This window comes from Phaethon lepturus, unplaced genomic scaffold (genome assembly GCF_000687285.1).
Source record: "Phaethon lepturus isolate BGI_N335 unplaced genomic scaffold, ASM68728v1 scaffold9790, whole genome shotgun sequence".
Taxonomy (NCBI): Eukaryota; Metazoa; Chordata; class Aves; order Phaethontiformes; family Phaethontidae; genus Phaethon; species Phaethon lepturus.
This window is the reverse complement of record NW_010509802.1, coordinates 57,896-79,107: the sequence shown is the minus strand read 5'-3', so window position 1 is coordinate 79,107 and position 21,212 is coordinate 57,896. Positions and strand designations below refer to the sequence as shown.

At 36.3% G+C, this 21,212-nt stretch overlaps 1 protein-coding gene across 1 annotated transcript in view; it reads right to left on the bottom strand.

The window, feature by feature from the left end:
• Positions 1-21,212, bottom strand: part of KDM6A (lysine (K)-specific demethylase 6A) — a gene marked incomplete at its 3' end in the record, with an annotated part of 92,366 nt that overhangs the window by 22,591 nt on the left and 48,563 nt on the right. Inside the window, exons 5-14 of the mRNA XM_010286207.1 lie at positions 18,606-18,640; positions 15,031-15,124; positions 9,832-9,958; positions 6,988-7,086; positions 6,401-6,620; positions 5,710-5,844; positions 5,113-5,268; positions 4,366-4,461; positions 1,519-1,623; positions 519-914 (exon numbers count right to left, since the gene is read on the bottom strand). Of these exons, the coding sequence (XP_010284509.1) occupies positions 519-914; positions 1,519-1,623; positions 4,366-4,461; positions 5,113-5,268; positions 5,710-5,844; positions 6,401-6,620; positions 6,988-7,086; positions 9,832-9,958; positions 15,031-15,124; positions 18,606-18,640 (1,463 nt within the window). The remainder of the gene's footprint in view (positions 1-518; positions 915-1,518; positions 1,624-4,365; positions 4,462-5,112; positions 5,269-5,709; positions 5,845-6,400; positions 6,621-6,987; positions 7,087-9,831; positions 9,959-15,030; positions 15,125-18,605; positions 18,641-21,212) is intronic.

The following is a 21,212-nucleotide window of genomic DNA, read 5'->3' as shown; positions in this document are numbered from 1 at the left end:
GGATTTTTACTTGCATTATAGCATTCTTCTGCAAGTAACTCTGTGGGGCTGATTGCTAGATATTAATGTTGAAAGATCATATGGAAACAAAATATGGGTAACGATTACATCATGATGACAAGGTAAGTGTCAAAAAATAACTACGACATTCAGCTTCCCATGAATTATACACATTCCTCCTACACGAAAAGCAAAGTCACAATGTTTCACATTAAAGAAGCAACAGAAAGATGTACAAGTATTCCTTTTTAAAGAAACTTTTCTGCAAAGGTAGGCAGCTGAGCAGTATGTAGCTGCCCTCTTTGATTTATGATCATTTCCTTTATGCTGAAAGTAGTTATTTTAATAGATTACAATAAAAAGTAATAGGCAGGTTTAATCCAGCGTATGTTTTATTTGTGTCTAGGTCATCAACTTTAGGAAACAGAGAAAGTGTGTTTACAAATGAAAGACTTCAAACAGTGACTTGCTTATCAAGCCTCCTGAGCATACCCTATGAGTAAACTGAAATTGTGTACCTGAGTGGAGTTAGATAGTTGGTTTTTCCACGGCTCCTCTGCGCTGCTGGTCAGGTTTGTGCGGTTATGAGGTAGAGAGAGTGCGTTTCGCTGCAGGTAAGGCACGTTTCCATTACTTCCACTTTCTGTTATGTGATTATTGCCTATCAAAATAGTGTCTGTACTACCCAGCGTTCTTGCTGTGCTGCAGGGAATGGGGCCTGCTGGAAAGGGTCCATTAGCCATAGGCTGCCCAGGGCAGGCGGGACGGATTCCACGCTGAGCGACATTAGGCACTCTGGTTAGAGCAACCTGAGGCTGCTGACCAGAGACAGAGTTTGTAGGCAGTGATGAATCAGCTGTTGGCCCATTAGGAATTCCAGTAGATCGTACCTGTGCAACTCCTGTTTGTCTCATCTAATGGAAGGTGAACAAAGCACAAGAACATTAGCTGCAGAACCTAAAAAGTAAAGAACGTGTAATGTTTGTGTACTTTATTGCCGTGGTCAATTCCAGTTTTATACTGATTTTAACATCTTCACAATTGCTCTTGAGAAGTAAGATGACTGTCATGCTCACAAATGTGCAGAGTGAATTTTAAGGTAAAGCTATTGGCACACTTTTCTTCTAGGCTCTTCAGTTTGAGCGTTAGTGTTTTACTGCTAAAGTTGGACACTAAGAAAGAGAGAAGTGAATAATGAGGAGAGATATGCTGTAATACAGCTTACTAAACTAAGTATTTTTCAAGCAAGACTGCTTTTAGATATGTCCACTCACTTTAGTTTGAAAGTGTAGCTTGAAAACTTTTACATTATCTGGTAGCCCTATAATAAAACACAGCTAACCCATTACATTTCAACTAGCAAACCACAATTGTACTTTATGCAAAAAAAGATGACAATGTAATGTAGTAAAGGGCATAAGAACTCTGTACAATAGAAATTCTTCAGAAATGAAGAAACACAACAGACACCATTACTGACAAAAGTTTTGTAGAAGAGAAAAGTATTTTTGTTCTCACCTGCTGGTGTTGCTGCATCAAGACAAACTGACTCTCCAGCTGTTCCAGCATAAGTTTCTGTGCTGGATTTAGATTATTTCGGTTTGCACGCAGCTGTTCCAAGTGCTGAAAAAACATCAATACAGTTTAGAATCATGAAAATTGCATGTGCTTTTTAATAACCTCCTTGCATACATTACTAAAAATTATCCATGAAGACATGACTTGTAAAGCTGAAAACATGACTGAGATTTCTGTCACAGACTCAAACATCTTTCCATACACTATTCTGTACCCAAACCTTATTACTACTTACTAAAACTAAAAAGATTTTCTAAATTATTTGTATGTATAAATATTACCACCACATTAAAATTAAGTGTACTGGTACTGTAAAAGAAAACTACATTCAAGTATGATTATAGAGAATTCTTATTATCATTATGTACGGTTTAACACTTTTTGTACTGTGATATTCTTTTATTAATACTGTTCAGCTTAAAGTAAATTCAACCTATAGTCACACATTAAAAATTCTCCAGAAAATATCAAAAACAAACCCAGGAAAGCCATAAAACTTAATTACAGAGAGCAGTATCTTAAAATATGATACTGAATTCATTTGCGGCTGATAAATTTAAGTATCTATTACCAAAAATCTGATCTTTATATTCATTTTAAACTACTCAGCACATACCAGTAAGTCTGCTGCTGTTAAATGTTATGACATAAATGCTGAAATTGTGGAACACAAAAGCACTATCTGAGAAAGAAGAGGGGGGTGAAGAGGAGGGCAAAAGTTGTGCTACACAAAAGGTGACATATAGACATTTTTCTTCATTGTTCTTAAATACTAAGCTATTTCACATAATTGTAAATTCTGTCCAAAAAACCCCCAAACCCACCCCACAAAACAAATGCCAAACAAAAAACAACAAACAAACTAAACCAAGTCCCACCAATACCAAATACAAATCAGGTTTCCTCTACTTCCTTTCAGGTCTGCATGTATTATTTTTCTACATCCTTCTCATCTCCTTTGCTTTGATTATGCTGTATTAGTAATACATAAATGGAAGTGAAGTGTAAGTATTAAATAAAGCCTAGTTCATCCTGCTTTGAACAACTGCATTTGCTGTTGGAACTAAAAAAAAAAAATCCAACATTGTCTGAAAACGTGGTTAAAGATGGTTCATTCCAAACTCCCTGGCTTAACAGTAGCTTCCATTCTGTAGTCCCTCTGCAGGGGACTGCAATGAATAAGACATATCTATAAATATACATATATGTATGTATATATTTATGATTGTGAGATGAAAAGAAGGTCTCCGTGGGAGAGTATGCACGGGGTACACAGAAGCCAAAACCAGTGCTCCTCAGTTGTTATTCTGCTTTTCAAAAGAGTCTACACTGGGTAACAGGAATCAGAAAGACTGACCTAGAACATATGCCAGCAGAGGCAAGTCTGCACTCCTCTCCAGTGATACGGCTGCAGAGGCTTTGCAGGCAGCACTGTTCTTGCTGCCTACAAATTCTGTGAAACCAACACCCTGAAACTCCTCCACTGGCATGTTGCAGCCCCAGAGGCTACTATGTGGCCATGGACCCTTCCCCTTCTGCTTTTGTTAGCTGAGCCATTCAGTGTGTATGTGCCATCCAGCCTCTGAGCTGCCACTGTAAAAAGGCTGACTTAGAAGATACAGTAAAGGTTTTATTCACTCTCCTCTTGCATCACATATTTTTGGCTTTCCTATTCATATATGCTGGAACCTTGTCAAGCTATTGCCAGCAAATCCAGTACACCGTACTTGGATAGAGAAGCCTACTTGGATACTGCTTAGAGGAGGAAGTTGCATCTGGAAAAAGGTGAAACTAAAAAGAGGAAAAAGTAGTAGGATATAAAATAAGCAGAGAGAAATAATGAGAATGATTTAAGAGAGAGAGATATAGAAGAGTGATTAGGGAGGACCAAAGGGGTGGGGAGGTGGGGGGGTAGAGGGAGGGAAAAGTTATGCAGCATAATAAAGCCAGTATTGTTCAGATAGGGAAACATCTGAAGAACTGTATTGGAGTTGAGGGGAGCATTGCTCAATCAACCACAATGCACCGTGTTCCCTTCAATTTTTCATTGCATCCAAAGCAGTAACTGGGATACATGGGTAAGAGGTTTCCAGCTAGACCTGATATTCAAAATACGGAATTCCTGATGAAGCTCACTGCAAGTTTGAATAAACTGAAGAGACAACAAAATATCAGAACAAAAAAAGACCTGAAAGAAGATTTCAAAAATAAAATCTAGTGTTTCATATAAATATGAAATTTTTGATGGCAATATGAGAACATAAAATACAGAAAAGCAGTACCAGATTTCATTTGAGTAATTGGATTTTGTAGTACACTCTTGTTTGTTTACGCAGTTTGATACAAGAAGCTACCTCAGGGGAAAGAGACAGTATTACAATACTTCTACACCTCCTTCAATATCCCCCACACTACAGCAAGTACCAAAACTCACTTGGCACACAAGTATGGCAATTTGCATATCTAGCTTTAAAACATGGTAAGAAAAAAGAATTACTGTATGTTCTTACTTTATAAATTATAGAATTCATACAATGTAAGTGTTCAGTTTCTGCTGCAGATCATTAATTTTACTACAGAACTAGTTTCACATAGAGAAGCCATAAATATTGGCACAACTTGAATTACACTGTGGGAATTATTTGGGAAGTATTTCATATTGAATTTCAGAACTGTGAAACTGAAAAATGTTCCAGATTTGTAAGACAGAAAGACAGACAGACAGACAGAAAGACAGACAGACAGAAAGACAGAATCAAAGCTTCTGAAGTTCTTCAACATACCTACCTGTAATTTCTGTGGTGTCAAGCACCAAGAATGAATTTGTTGTTGTACAGGAGGATGTGACACTGTATGGCCACTGCTCCAAACATCTGAAGTATTCTGAGAGAAAACATTACATTAAAATGCATGACTATCAAAGGCTCAACGTAATTTCTTTTACTATCTATATTTTATCTTACTTATGAAAGAACTAGTCTTTGTTTCAAGAATAATGGTATAAACAAAGAACATACTAAAACATGCCAAGTCTCATTCTGCCATTCCCATACAGTATCAGAGTAGTCAGAGAAAAAGTTAAATGATATCTAGTATCATAATGAGAAACAATCAAATCAAATTATGCAATTAACTTATATGTACACTCCTTTTAAAACTCAATACTTTACCTACTGTAACACTATTACATGATGATGAAACATTTGAATTCTAAATATAAGCAAAGGCAGTAGACAGGATGACATGATCATCTCCCTCTCTATTATCAGACTATGGTTGTACTTTTTTTACTTATACAGCTATGATTGTAATATAGTGCCATCGATCTGCACTGCCCTTATGCACTTCCTGTCTGAACTGTAACCTGATTAAATACATCACTGAAAAATGTTTTTTAAAATTCCTAAAAACATTCCCCACCTTGATGCCAAAGGATTAAAATTTACAGCACAAATACTGTGCATGCTGCATCACTTTAATGCATATTTCTGTATAATTTTGGTAGGGGGCTCTTTAGTTCATCAGAATATATACCTTTGTTGGACTAGATGTTCTTTTCCTCTTGGCAGGACTGGTCAGGTCATCTACTTGGCTAGAAGGAATCATGTGTAGTGGCAAGGATTGCTGTGAAATTGGTGTTTGAGTGAGGCCTAGTACAGGTTCAGTATTTGGATGATGAGGTTTACAAGCCTAAGAATCACAGAAGGAAGACAAAAATATGGTTCTACATATTCTTAATTCTTTCCTTTAAATTATATATTTTAATAGCCCACATATATTAAAAGGGCCGAGTAGATATTCTGAAGATGATCTCAATAACTGAAAAATCAGTTTCCATATGGTCATCAATGGAGGAATGTGTACCTTTCACGGGATTATTAAACCACTGCATCATTTCTACTTAAGATGAAATCTTTTAAAATCATGAAAATCCACAAAGGTTCTAAATTGGTACCCCCATATTTCTCCCATATTATAGGGAGCTTCTTGATCTAGTATCCCTTTGCAAATTAATAAAAGGCTTTTTATTAATAAAAGCCAGTCCTGTGCTCAATAAAATAAGCTTGACCACTACCGATTGTAAAGAACCCTTACAGCTGGGCACCTGCAGAACATAACCCAACTTCTCACCTGCTGCGCTGTGTTCATGGCACCCTGCCTGGAGGTAAGCTCTGCGGGGATTGGTAGGCTCCATGCCTCCTCAATACTAGGAAGTAATTTAGTTTTATTCTGTAGACTACCTTGTGGAAGGTTACACAACTGAGCCTAGGAAAAATTATGTAAAAAGCAAATTTAACACAAGCCTACTTTAGTAAGAGCAAGTCCATGAAATCTTCCTAAATGCTGTAGCTAATTACGTCTTAAAGAGAGGATAGATTTAAAATTTGGGGTTTTAGAAAGGTGCTAAGTATAAAGAGGGTAACCAGAATATAAACCTTTGTGAGAATCAGAACAAAGATGAGCTCTGGATTCAGAGGTCTCATAATTCCTTTTCTCTGAAATTGCAAATAAGAGTGAAAGATAGTGTGTGTTTTAGTCTCTATGTTATGAGAACTTAAAAATGTAGACAATACAAAGAAAAAAGCAAAGTGATGTAAAACAGTATGCTTTGATTAAATGTGCAAAATAGTGTTTATAAGGAATTAAGTTCCACTTAAAAATGACGAAAAAATATTACAGGCTATGATATGCTTACAATACACATGAAAACAGGTTACACACACCACAAACAATTGCAAGTTAAACTTGTGTGTTACTTCTCCCCTCCCCTCTGCCATGTATTTGGAAGAGTATTTCCCACTTCTTAAAACATTTGTTTTACCTGTAAATACTTTATCCGTGCTGCAAGTGCAGAGGTATTACTACAATTTTTGCTCCTAGTTGCATTTAAGTAGCATTTAATGGCATCCTGAGGCTGGTTGCAGGACTCATAGAGTGTGCCTAGGTCCATCCAGGCTGCAGCATGGCCATGGTCCAATTGTACAGCACAGATATAGGCCTGTAAAGCATCCATAGGCTGATTTTGCTGTTGATACAGCACACTGAATAGAAAGATTAGTGAAGTTGAGAATTAATAACAAAAGTCAAACACAAGCAAGTCAAATATATAACCCTCCAGCCCCTTAATAAACTTTCCCATTATACAAAGCACAGTAACAAGCATAAACAACACAAAATCTTAACATGCAAAGCTCATATACATCACATATTCAGTAATTAAAAAAATTGAGAAAGCAAATACAAATTTATTACTTAAACTTCAAAGCAGACAGGTCTGACAACATGAAGGTAAAAACAAAAAAGCTTTTTGGTCACCCTCAGAGCATAAAAGAGTTAAAAAGCTGATATTCTTTATTTACGTATATTAGCATTGAATTATGTCACTGTATTACCCTGTATCATTCTTACCCTATAGAACACCATGTATCTGCACTTGCTTCTGATTTATCAATAGATTGCCTATAAGATATAAAGGCATCCTGAACTTTCCCAATACTTGAATAGCACCTGGGAGAAGAAAAAAAGAACTTTGGTAATATTTATAGAAGGAAATCATTAAGGATGGCTTACCAAGACTGATCTGATAAATGTTAAGTCATGCAAATACGTACTCATCTAGATGAATCCTAAACATTTGCTGTTTCTGAACACCAGGCATAAGCAGTCTCCAACATCTTAATCAACATGTATTACTAATCATTATTTGAAAAAGACATCAAAACTGCTTAAACCCTAGCTTACTGCAAAGAAAACAGTCATAACACGTTTTAAAGACTTACATTTCTTTCATTTGTGATAACTTATGAGTCTAGGAGAACAACATTTATCTACAGATAGCATTATAAAGAAACAATTAAGTTACCTAGTTCATCAAACAAATGGGTTATGAAACTTCATGTTCTACAAGAAGTGTTTCAGCATTATTAAGAGATATTGACCAACTCAGTCAGGATGGTTCCTGATTGCCTGGGAAGCTTTTTATATGCATTTCTCACATGTCCATAAGATTTCAAGTAATGAACAACACACCAGTTAGTTTTACTGCATATATAGAACACAAAATTTTGTAAAAAAATCTTGCTATTCTGGATTTTTTCATAATTCCTTATGTGAATATTTTACACATACTAGTTCAAAGGTATTCTGGCATTATAAGCAGAAACATCATAACTGTAAAGAGAACTACAATTATACCACAGGGAATAATACCTACCTTTTTAGAATTAAAACTTCAAATAAATACAATATTAAAAGCATATATATACATTTACTAGCTTTATCTACAATAGCTCTACTTCTTATTTTGTTTGTAATAAGCTTCCCTGTTGGAAAAAGGATTGACAACTTTCAAAACACATAAATAACAACCAAAAATTTATTCTACTAATAAATAAAAACCACGTAGAACAATACAGGCAAAGGTTTGTCAAACATGCTACACCCTTTCATGTATTCTTGAGGCACACTAGGACAGCGATACAATAAAATCTAGCAGCACTTTGCCTAAAAATAGCCATTCAGTCAGAATACAGTGTTTCAGAAGATCATTTAATCACAAGCTAACCCAAGTTTCAATAGACACATTTCCATCTGTTTGCTTATCAGATACAGGAAGACTTTGATTAGGATAAGAGTAACATTAAGCACCTAACAAAAATTAAAACAGGGTGATGGATTTTTTTCACTGGGGGAGGACAGTGGTGGTGGTGGTGCATTTTTGAAAGGTAGCTTTAAACCAACTTGCTATCCCATTTGGACAACCAGCAGAGGAAGGAATAACACAAGGGAATACATGAGGAGGGAAAAAAGAGGAAGACTGAATGCGCAACCCTGTAACCCTGTTCCTTTCCTCTTCTCGTGCCAGAGTATGGACTGGAAGAATGGGGCAGAGTCCTTTTTTGCTTTAGTCCTTCCTGCAAAGTATACAAGATCCTTCCACTACATTTTTTCCCTCATTACCTGTGCTCCTCCCCCTTGTTTGTATGGTCCTAGGTTGCACTCTAACTACACGAAAGCTGTGGCACAGTAGGAACAGGAGAAGGGCAGCTGCACACACATATACTTCAGGGAGCCCTGGCTCTGTCCTGCTGCTGTGGAAGAACTCAACAAGCTCAAGGCATGTAGAACAGGACTACTGAGAGAAAAAACAGGATTTCAGCCCAGTACATGAGCCGCCAGATGATCCCTGGCTCATTTTCCCTTTTTCCTCCACACCTACTCTAGCCCTCTGCCCTTCACACTCAGTGCGGGTGCTGCTGCCTTAGCCTGCAGACAGCTGGTTGAAGAGCCCTGTCTTACAGGAACAGCTGGAGGAATATAATTAGGATGATAAAAACAAAAATAGGTTCCAGTTGTATGTGACCACGACCTCCAAGACAGTCAGCTGGAAGATACTGAGGTTAGGATATTAATTTCATTTTTGCATAATTCCTTTCTTTCTAATGTATTTCTCAACAGAACTGACCTGTTCACATACAGACTTGAATTGCCCTCAAAGCTTTCTCCAAAACCTGATTATGTCAAGAGTTACTGCTGGCTTGTGTAAAATACTGTATTTTCTTAAAAAGGAAACCAAGAGAAGTCACCAAACTTGTATGATTTACATCTTGGCATAAGTAAATTTTCAAGTAAAAATACTGTCTGGTAATACAGAATTAATACAACACTTAAATAGATATTAGAATGGATCAATCTGAGCTATCTTGGCCTAATATTTAGTTGCAATATACGCTGTTTATAAATGGATGTATACCTGAGAAAATACTTGTATTTTAGTGCAAAAATTGATTGAGATTAGAAAGGAGATTCTGAGAAAATAAAGCGATAAAGAACTGTGAAAAAGGTATGAAAAAAAGTAACAACATTTACAGAGCATTTACCAAAAAAGAAAAGCAGGGGGGAGGGGGGCAAAAAAATGTAAGATGTGGGAAGATGAGGAACCACAGGTAAAACCAGGCAGGGCAGACTCAGATTACTGTGAATGTGTAGACTGAATAACAACTTAAAAAAAGCAGGACTACTTGGGTAACATAATTCATTTCAACTTCTCATCTATATTCATCCCAAATATGTTAGCACCTTGTCTTTTTATACACTTTCCAGAAAACTAGACTTCAGTAGATACATACATCCTTTCCCTTCATTTTTCCTCTGAAAGTATTAAGAAGAAAAACAATTTAAGATACTCACAATAATGAGCATCCTTAAAAAATTTACAAAAATAGTTGCAGTATCTATAAAGTCATTTCTCACCTTCCAAGGAAATACCAGGATTGACCAGAATTTGGATCTGCTTCCAGAGATTTCTGGAGATACTGTATAGCATAGCTTTCCTTGGTTGCCTTGTCTCCAAGCTGATCCACGGTGTGATGCATCCAGCCTAAAAAAAGAATCCATAAATGGCAGAAGTGAAATGCCCTAAGACCTTTTAACGCTTTGGCACAGCACGATATTTATAGCATTAGTTCCTTTTTAAAAATAGGAATATCAAACAGTAATATCACATACATATAATACTATGAATGAAACTTCTAAAATTCTTAAAGTTCTATATTAAAATTACAGGACAAAAGGACCATAAGTCAAAATTACTTTCAGGTACTTTTAAAGCGAGGTTTTTTTGTTTACATAATTTTCTATAAAATTAGTAGCACAATTATGAACTGCTTAATCTTCTACTATAAAAAGTTAATCTGAAAATGTTAGCTCTTTCCCCCGCTGAACAGATACCTTCTCTGTCACTGTGAAAAATGCCACCATTCTCCATCATGCACATCAATTATCTGTATATTATGGTCAGTTTACTTCTTGTCTTCTAAATCCTCATATCTATCCCGTATCTACATTTGGACAATACCCCAACAGAACACTGATAAGAATTTTTGTAACTCCACTTAAATCTTTTTTACATTGTTGTTTCATCTTCATTGCTACAGCTTTTCCATTCACCTTGACAAATGCAATCACCTCTCATCTACGTAACAAATTCTGCTGAAAAGATCATTTTATTTCCTCATCTAACCACACATCATATTCCTTGAAATGCCTTTTTTTCTTTCATTGCATTAAACAAATTATTCATCCCCACTTTAAATCCCCCATTCATCCCCCATCCTCCCACAAGCCCTGCTCCCATATAATCTTTTACATGCTACTAAAAAGCATCTCTGCACTAGCATTGATGCAAGGCTTGGTTACCATTTCAAATAAACCACCTTCATCTCTTCACAAGCTGCTCCTCAACTGCCTCTATGCTTAGATGGAATTCCTTTAAGCAGCCACAAAATCATCTCACTGCCATTCATACCATGACTACAAGGAAATTCTTTGTAACAGGCAGCTGGCTTGCTGAAATCACTACACACCACATTGATCAGCAATGCCTTGCTGTTTGCTTGATCTCCACCTATTTAACAATTCGCTGCTTTTCAGCCAACATTTGTAAAACCTAAGATGTGACAACGGATTGTACCTATGTTTTTAGGGTGTCCTGACCATAAATGGTCCCTTACGGAACACTATGATATCAATTCCATAAAATATCCAAGGTTTGTATAAAGTTTTAGTTACCTACAGAGTTGTAAACATCTGCACTAAATGTCCATTTAAAACCTCCATCAGCTAAACTTCAGCACCCTAAGCTTTATCCTTTTTGATACAGTCTAATTACATGAACAGGTAATACAGAATCACGCAGAATACCACCCAAAAAACTCAGATCAAAATCAGATCTCATCTGAAATGCTCAACGAAGTAGGCAAGGCTGAGAACTGAACTGATAAGCATTTGTAGCCTTACTTTACTCTCTGCAATTAAACTATACCTTAAATATTTTATTCTACCTGTTCTATACAGCTGACATTGTATTCCACGGGCTTATAGTTTGTTAACAGTCACATCAACACTTTTGCAAATGGAAAGCAAACTTCCAAGTTTTAAAAAAGGCAATCTAAAAGAAAATCATATCTATTGAACAACGTTTGGCGGAGGTGTTTTAAGAAGTATCACTTGGAAACTGCACTCAGAAGCAGAAATTCGAATATTTCATGGACTGCAAGAAATGTCAGGTTAGGAGCCAAGTGGTTACTGTGTCGACAAAAGAGTACTTTATCTTGTCTGAAGGTGGATCAAGTCAAAACCCTACCCATCAGAAAAAAAAAAGTTAAAAAACCCCAGTAATTTTTGCACAGACATGTGACATACACAACTTTCTCTCACAGACTTCATAAACAAGCTATGATTTTGATTCCAATCCCAGTCACTGAAGTTCTTAAGCATATAGAAAATACACATGCCTTAAGAAAAAAAGGCTTATGTCAGGGTCGTTACCAGAATGCACCTGCGTAACTGTACACTAAGCATAAATGTACTGGGTTGCAGTGCCAGGCAAAGCCTGAGAGAAAGGTAATAGCTCAGGGATTACAAAAAAGTATAAAAAAGGACATTAAACAACCAACAACTTCCTGAATCTTTGGAAATGTTGTGTGATGATGCTTATTTTCTGTTTCATCAGAACCTTGCCGGATTGAGAGATAACATGCTGTATCTTCAGGAGATCTTTACTGAGGTTCACTGATAAGAAGAAAGAATCTATTTCTAGGAGACAGAAATGAGAACTAGCAATCCCTATCTAGTTTCACTGCTGAAACAAGGGTTGCTTCCTGATATTATCTTCCTGTGCAGGGAAAGGCAGAGGCAAGAGAGGGTGAGGGAGAACAAACAAGTTTCCTACTAGAATAGCACAGGTAAAGGAAACTGTCTCTCTCTTCTCATACATAAAATGAAAAACATACAGAAAGGTGGTGATGGAAAAACCCTGGTAAACTGTGCAGTTTCCCATTTGCAAGACCTAACTCAAATTCTCAACTAGCATTTTGACTATTCTTCCACTCTTGACACATTTTTGATAAAATAAACAAAAATGCAGCTTTTGTCCATACTTCACAAATGTTCCACGCTCCGATTTGTAACAAATCCCTGTGTTGCCTCAGCAAGAGGATGTGCTAGCCCAGCTCATGCTGCAGATTTATTTAGGCCCATCAACCACTCTTATGCTGAATTTGTGGCGATTGCTTTTTCCCCAATAAACATCATCGTCTCAGACTCTGAAGAGATGAGTCTCTTCCCCATTGCAGCATCTCAGGATGTCTCATCCATTTTGCGTGGACACCACCTAGAATGCTCCTAGCTGAAAATCATTGCGAGAAGGCTTTGGGAACCTCTAAAGCACATGCTTATGTTGTTCTTACACTCTTCCTTATGCAACTGCTGAGTACAATTGGAGAAAGAATACCAGAACAGATTTGATCTTCAGTTTCATTAATTTAATGTAATTTCAGGCAAAGCAGTGAAAATAATTACTGTCTAGAAAGCAAATGAAATGGCAGAAAAGAAGAAACAAACTGCTCTTATCCAACTGCACAGATCTTACTGTTACATCTGCACGAATTAGCATGCATCAGCTCAAATGGATACGTATTTATCTGAGAATCACAGGGCTCTCCTCCACAGCAATCTGCTTTGGAAACCAGCAACAAGAGCAAAGATTTTAGTAATGCTCTCACAAGACATCTGAACTTGCCTAAAGTTGAACTCTGGCTCAATAAACATTAACGAGCTGTGGGGTGGAGTGGGGAGAACTCAACATAGAAATACAAATATAGTTTGATCGGGTTTTACCAGATGGCAGGTATTTTCTTTTTTCTAAGCAGCAGTGCACCACCCAGACTATGTTTCCTGAGGAGGTGTTTTTATTACCAGCTGCTAGAGATACCATACTCTGGCAATTACCACTGTTACAATTACCACAGCAAAGAGCAAAAGAAATGTTCTGCTTAAGACCACACTGTCCCTTTCTCTACATAGAAGCTACTTGCACTACAGAACTAGGTGACCTATACTGATTGAATAAAGAGAATTAATCCAGTTTTTAGGCAGCACACAATTCTCCAAGTCATTGCTCTTATTGCTGAGACCTGTGGTAGGATTTTATGAATACAACCATGCACCTTTGCTTCTAATGGGGTAACATACAGAATCACAGAAACACTAGGTTGGAAAGGACCTTCAAGATCATCAAGCCCGACCATTAGACCAGCGCCACCATGTCCCCTAAACCATGTCTTGAAGCGCCACATCCACACGTTTCTTGAACACTTCCAGAGATGGCGACTCCACCACCGCCCTGGGCAGCCTGTTCCAATGCCTGACCACCCTCTCAGTGAAGAAATTTTTCCTAATATCCAATCTAAACCTCCCCTGGCGCAACTTGAAGCCATTTCCTCTTGTCCTATCACTAGTTACTTGGGAGAAGAGACCAACACCCTCGTCGCCACATCAAACGGAGCTGAAAAAGGATTGATCAGCTATTTTGGGAAGCCTGTCTTCCATTTGATCGTATGTATAGCCCTTCTGAATGAAATTGCTGACAGTTTACAGTAGGTGGGATAATACCAAATTAAAAAAATTAAAAGAGGATATTGAAATATAAGCAACACTGTCATGCGACAGCAAAAAAATCAGCACCTAGAGTCCTGATGTGAACTCCTCCAGCAGTTTTCATCTGTGATTTCACACAGAAGAATCAAGAGCTAAACGAATTAGCCCACTCCAAATCCATACACAACCTTCATTACAAAAAAAGAAAGCACTGTGGCCATAACAGTGCCAGTTACTAATTTGAATTAAATGACCACTATGTGAAGGGGAAAAAAAAAATGGGCATAAGCAGGCTAAATTAATATTTAGAATAATAAATTAGATGAAGAACATGGAGAAAGTGAATGAAGAAGTTTTGCACCCGGTTGAATGATTTTAACAAAATATTCTGGAAATACTTTTATAAGATATATATATTATTTTACCCACACGTTAGAAATTTTGGTCTACAAATGATTTATCAGCTTTCTGTAAATATGGAATACGACAATTTAAAAAAAAATACTTTTTATGTTTTTATGTGGTTTCTTTTATAGAATCTGATGATAAACTTTTTAGTTACAGGAGTAGGTTTTCATTACGTACTATAACTAAAGAGAAAGAAAAGGTAATTTTACATTTGCCATGTTCTTCTATTCTGCAACAGAGAAGAGTATTTTGGTTTACTGCATTTAGCCTGGCTATTCAAGGGATGTTCTCAGAGGCAGAACAGAGAATACGGAATTCTAACTACTGCACTCCTCCTCTGAAAGACCACCCCCTCATTGCCCAAAACCTGTAACACACATGCTGTAGCAAGACTAAGAGTTTTTTAATTTTGTGTTTAATGAAAAACTTTTCCTCCTCTCTTATTTACTTAATTATCTACTGTTACGCGTTCTGTTTTGGGTGAAAATCTCACGGATCATACGCAGTGTCTAAGATTCCCTTTGGAAATGGAGCCTTAAAAAACACTGCTGAAGGTGAAGATGGAAAAAAGAAACACACAGGAAAATAAAAGTTAATTTTACATACCTAACTGCTGTAAGACAGTTGCTTTTACTTGTGCAGGAAGGTTTTCGATCTGCAAAAGTTGTTCATAAGCTTCCTTTGCAGAGTGATACTTTCTCTGCAAAAGGAAAAAAGTAAATGGATTAATCATAAAGCTTACAACAGATCACCAATAGCAACGATTTCACAGCACTGACAGCACACAAACACATTGACAAAGAATTCTGTAACTTTTTTTTTTGCATACAGTGCATATGAAAGCTTCAAGGAGTGATGTATATATATGGTAAGAGAATAACTTTCATAAATATAGTATTTAATATAAATTGGCTACTTAATATAATTGAGGGAAATTTGCAAATTATTAAATTTGGTCAACTCCTCATACATGCATTATGCTTCTTGTACTAAAATGAATATATAGCTTTTAAAGGGAATGCTTGAATGTGAGTCTACATCTGAAAAAACCCTACACATACTCCTCCCAGGAAATTTGTAACACAAGTGAAGATCATTGGTAATTGGTGGCTAGTATAATTTTGCCTCTCTCCTTCCTTCAGTGTATTTGAACGGTCTTTTCAAGAGATCTGTTGTCCTGGTAAGAGTCCCACCATATGTAGAATTAAAACATATCCACGGGTTATGCCTAGAGAATGAAGGTATGCCATCTTATTATTTGCTATACAGTTTAAGTGTGCTTAAAGCATGGAAACATTCTTTACTCACTATACTCACTTTCTTGATACAGGAAACACATGCCTAGGTTATGATCGTGGTCTTTATTGACTTCTGGAACAATATGAGCTGTTTTGTATATATTAAAGGTTAAGCCTTCTCGATAGATTAATTTTTTTTTGCAATAAAGTCAGTATTTATCTTTGTGTTACCCTAACAATAACTGTTGAACAGTGAATGTATTTTAAATGCTTAATCATTCTGTTCCTCCTCGCCCACAAAAGTCTAGAAGACATAAACGCTGAGGTCTGTTAGTAAGAATACTTTTTTTTCCTTTTCTAAAGGAAATCATTTTTAAAGAAAAATATGCTTTTGGATAATTCAACATTAGACTTCATTCTAGCAAACAGATGAAGAGTATACTAAAATAAATGGGGCTACCTAAATGCAAATGATCATGGCTTAGTTACATTTCTTCTATGCAAAGAGTACAAACTGACTATTGGTGTTTTAAAAGGGACAACTGGGAAGACAACTTTAAACAATATAAATACCTATTAGAAGTTAAAAATGTTATTAGGTTCTTGAGATCTCACAATCACAAAAAACAACTGTTGATCTTAAAACCTTATTCTAGTCACGAAGAAAAATTAAAGCAGCAATTACATACTTTCAAATGGAACAAGGGGAAGTTGGTAGAAAAGATATTTAATTGGTGTTCATGAAATGCAGACAACTGGTAAGAAAACAAATAATATAAATAAATAAAATATCCATGGCCAGCAAAATAAAAACAATCAGGAAAAAAATTTAAATTTAGCACTGGGAACAAAATTCGTAGTTTATGACTATGAAGGTTAAGAAAATTAATAGCAGTTCACTGTATAGCATGACAGCAGAGGCAGCAATACAGATGTCAAATAGGTAAATCTTAATGCCTAATACTCCCACTTTGAATGTTTACATGTTTACATGCTTGGGAGGATTCAGAAAGATCTAATAAAATAGGGCATGTTTTCCATATCTAGAATATTTTTTACTTTTGTTATTTTTTGTATTATTTACTCTTTAGAAATCTGTCTATATATATGCTTTAAAACATTACAGAAAACTGTCATAATGTTTACATTTGGTTTTATTTATGTATGTTAATTCCAGACATCCAAAGACTTTGATGTTTGGCTGCATCATGAATGGACACAGAAATGGGAAGGCGGGGGGGGAACCCAAGCCAACATCTTTCTTTAGACACTGTATAAGCTACCACCCTAAATAGTTACAGGGACTCACTCTGCTACAGATGAAATAATAGAAACTAGCATTAAACAGGAAAAAGCACTGCTAACTCTTATCAGCACTGGGCTATTCTCTCATTCAGAGGCTGGCAACCCATCATTTAATCTCCAGTAACGTGAAGGTACATAATTAAAGAATTAATTAACTTTTTCATTAAGTATTAGAGAGTAGATAATTTTCAAACACATGGACAGGTTCAGAAAACTGTAGCACTGTGTCCTTTAAAAGAAACCAAGCAACCAGCCTGCCTCCAAAAATACCTCTTCATTGTGTCAGAGGTAATATCCAGAACGAAGTCAAGATCCTTTGCAGGTCCAGGTTTCTCAAATTCCAAAAAAGATGATACCCCTCCCAGCCAAAACTGTGAGACAAACCAAGTCAAGTCTAATAGCAGGATGCACTGAAATTTTTTTGCTCTGACCTGCATTAAAATAAAGTTCCAGCTGCCTGCAATTGTCAGTCAGAAAGCATAGCTTAAGCACTTGTAACATGGGTCATGCAATTATATAAGGCACCTGGCATGGTGACCTGAGGTGTTCAACTTTCTGTTTTACTCTAGCAGATCAAAAGAACTAACACGTTGAGGATGCTTTGTTATATAACTGTGTCAGATGTGCTCCAGTGCTCAGAATGAATTCTGGACAGTGGCCAGCTAAGAACCACAACAGTCCATGAAGTTTCTTAATGGAGGTTTGGGACCGGGGATTTCAGTCTTGTCGTACAGCTTTGCACTAAAAGCATTCAAAAGAAATATACCTTGTTTACTGAATTTGTATTTTTTATTTATATATAAATACCTAAAGTCATTTTTCACCGTGCTATCAAAAGACAGCACTTACTTTATCAAGCTACTTTTCAACTGGCTGAAAAAGTAGTTTATGTATATCATCCATTTTAATTACAACAGTTTTTGTTTTCATGTCACATCCGTTCCTCACTGAGGAACATATAATACCTATAAACGTGATAAAAGAGCATGAAATCTAAATTATATGACCAGTCAGTCAAATTACAAATATACAATAGCTATTTCAGTAGCTACTTGGTTTTAATTGATTTATATTCTGGAACCTCAGTAAGCGTTCTGTAATTTCCCAAAAGATTCACCTAAACAACCTCTATGGTAGGATTTGATACAGAATTCATAACACAGCTTTATGTGCTGTTGAGGTCAGATCTCAAATGTTTCTGTCACATATGTTCATTTAAATTTGAAAAATTCATGTCAAATATGTTTAAAAAGCATGTGGGCAACTGGCTACACTCGACTGTGTGTGTGTATGTATGAGAAACAATATAAATATATATATGAATTGAGAAACTATGTATTTTTAATATATATATAATCTCATAAAGAATTTTACTAAAAATTATGTTTAGGGGTCTTTTTGCACTCAACTTGGGAGACCAGTATATATGTAAGTTCATTAAAATTGCAACTCCATTTTGTAGTATGAGAGTACATATACAAAATATTTTTAATTTAGCCAAAACAAATGAAGTTTCCTTAGTGATTTGAGACTGAAGCCTAACTTTACAAAAGCATCTATAATCTGAATTCCACAGACTGATTACATCATACAGTTAGAAACTCAACCATGCTTTATAAAAAGGAGCTTAAAGCTTACCTGGATTTCATATAAGTGGGCGATGTGAAACTGAACTGTAAGAGCAGGAAAATCAAAATTATTACTTTTAATGAATGACAACAACTATAATACGTTTTTTTAAGTGAGGGATAAACAATGTTTCAGATATATCAATGCAAACCCAAGATAAATTAAATTTTTGAAGATACAAAGAAAGTATTTGTTTACATTGAAATTTTAAACTTAATATAGCAGAACTGATAGAGAATGAATACGTATCCTAACAAAGCATTAAGAGTGCAAACAGATATTCCAGAAAGACAGTCCATGGATTTTATCTGTATTCTGAAATGCAGGGTCCATTAACCTTTCAGTAAACTTAGCAATAAAATCTCTTTAAGCAGCGATGCACAAGAGAATGCAGGTAATATTTTCTGTACGTAAGTGAGTTAGAAATAAAGACTTATTTTTTATTTTTATTCAACTGCCAAGGGACAGACCAGCTGGATTACAGAACAGAAAATAACATTATACACTGCCAGCTTTATACAGGATCTTAAATTTAGGTGGTTTTCTTTCCTTTTTAGGAATTGTCTTTCCCCTGTTAAAGTGAACTAAAAGTGTTAATTACAGATGGTACTCTGATCATTGCTGTAAAGCATCTTAAATTCCTCATGTGAATTGCACAGAATGCCGTAATACTACTAGAAGCTCTTGGAGACAAGAAAATTGCTGGCCGGAGAAAGAAAATGAGAATTGTCAAGAGTAAAAGCAGAGGGAAAATTATCCTCATGCTGCTCAAATCATTAAAGAAAAGGTGGAGTGCGCGATCTCTAAGGCTTGAGAATTGCTAACCTGGACTAGCCATTGACCGGTAGATAGCTAAAGCTAGTTGAGATTAATGTAAACCTTATTCTGATTTGCTGAGGAAAGAAAAATTCCTTCAAGACAGACTTTTGCTTGATGTTCTTGGGGACAAGTAAGAAAATACCTGTGTTTGAGCCAAGCTCAATTTATTTCAATTACACAGATTTCTTTCGCTTGAAGCTACAGAATAGCGTGACACAAAGGTTTATACAGGTAATTTAGAGTTCCAGGGTTGCTCTCTGGGTCATAAGGGAGGGGAAAAACTCCCTTTGTGCACTGCTTTGTCCTTCACTATAAAGAAGGTAAGCCTACTGCACTTCAGAAACGAGGTCATAATGAAATGCATCATCTAAAATTTTAATAAACTTTTTGTGGTCCTTGCTAAAGGGCATATACCACACCCATTATGTTCACCACATCGTCAAACTTCACTCTGTACTGATGAAAGAAAAACCTCTACTTTTGTTTCAGGAGTTCATTATCTAAAAAAATCTCTCTCTCGTTTTTCCCCCTCGTAGCAAACCCCTTCCAGTGTGAAGTTACACAACGGAGCCATGCCATGCAGGGGAAAGAAATCAAAGGTGTCACACTAGAGATGGCCTAAATAGAAAGAAGACATGCTTAGTACTCAAACTATTTCAGTCAGGAAGACACTCATTGTAATGCTGTTACTCACCCAGCCTTTAGAAATGCAAGGGGTAGGATTAAGGCTATCTCAAGAATTTATGTGACGGTACTCGACACCCTGGGTCAGAGTGCACAGTTCTCCTTCTGCTAAGCGGTACAGGAGAACCTGACAAGGTCTCTCTCATTACTCTTCACTCACTTCCTTCAGATTTGTCAGGCACAGTGCCCAAGGCCACGGGGCAATGAACCCCTTACATGGGGCCATACCTCTTCATAAAACTGGGGGCAGAGGGAACTGGGGGGGGTGTTAGGAAAACCTTACAAAAATTCAGAGATACCGTGAAGACTGATAAAGTTAGTGAGAAATAATATGAACTACGATGAAATATAATAAACAATCACATAGCTGGCAGAAGACAATAAAAGCCTATTGACTTAGGAAGAATTCTGCAAATGACTTTACAAAATTATCTGTGCCTGCTCCTGGTAAGTGAAAAAGCTTTGGAGAAGATCTTGTAGCACAGCTGGCTCCTTGATACCAATACAGCCAGCAGTTTCACCCATGTAAACAAACCTCCTTTCACCACCTTGCTGACAGAATATTCACAGCTCTGAATTAAAGAAATTAAAAAAGGTTTTTAAATACTTTATGCAATGCTTCTGAAGTTAGACTCAGGAGGTAACTTAAGCTCAACACCAAGAGCAGCACGAAAGTACCTTAAAAACCTGAGGGATTAATTTCCTTCACAACTGTCTGCCTTTCAATTCTTACAAACTCCAAAACATGAGGGAACATACACTTATTCTTGCACACAATTCCACCAACTATGGATAAATACCTGCAGGATGCTCTATAACAGCCTACGGTACATACTGCATATGACAGATCATGCTACACTAAAAGATTAACATGTTCAAGTACAGGCGAATATATAGTTGGCACCTAATAAAACAAACAATCAAATTACATTTTGTACTTTTTCTTACTTCAACAGCATAAGACTGATGCCGAGTTTTAGATCTAGAAATTTAAATGTCATTAAAATGATCACTGAAAATTGAGAGATTATCAAGATGCCACAAAGTTTTAAATAATTCCTATTAATGTGTGCCATAGCACAAGCACTACGTTTGTAAATAAACAAATAAATG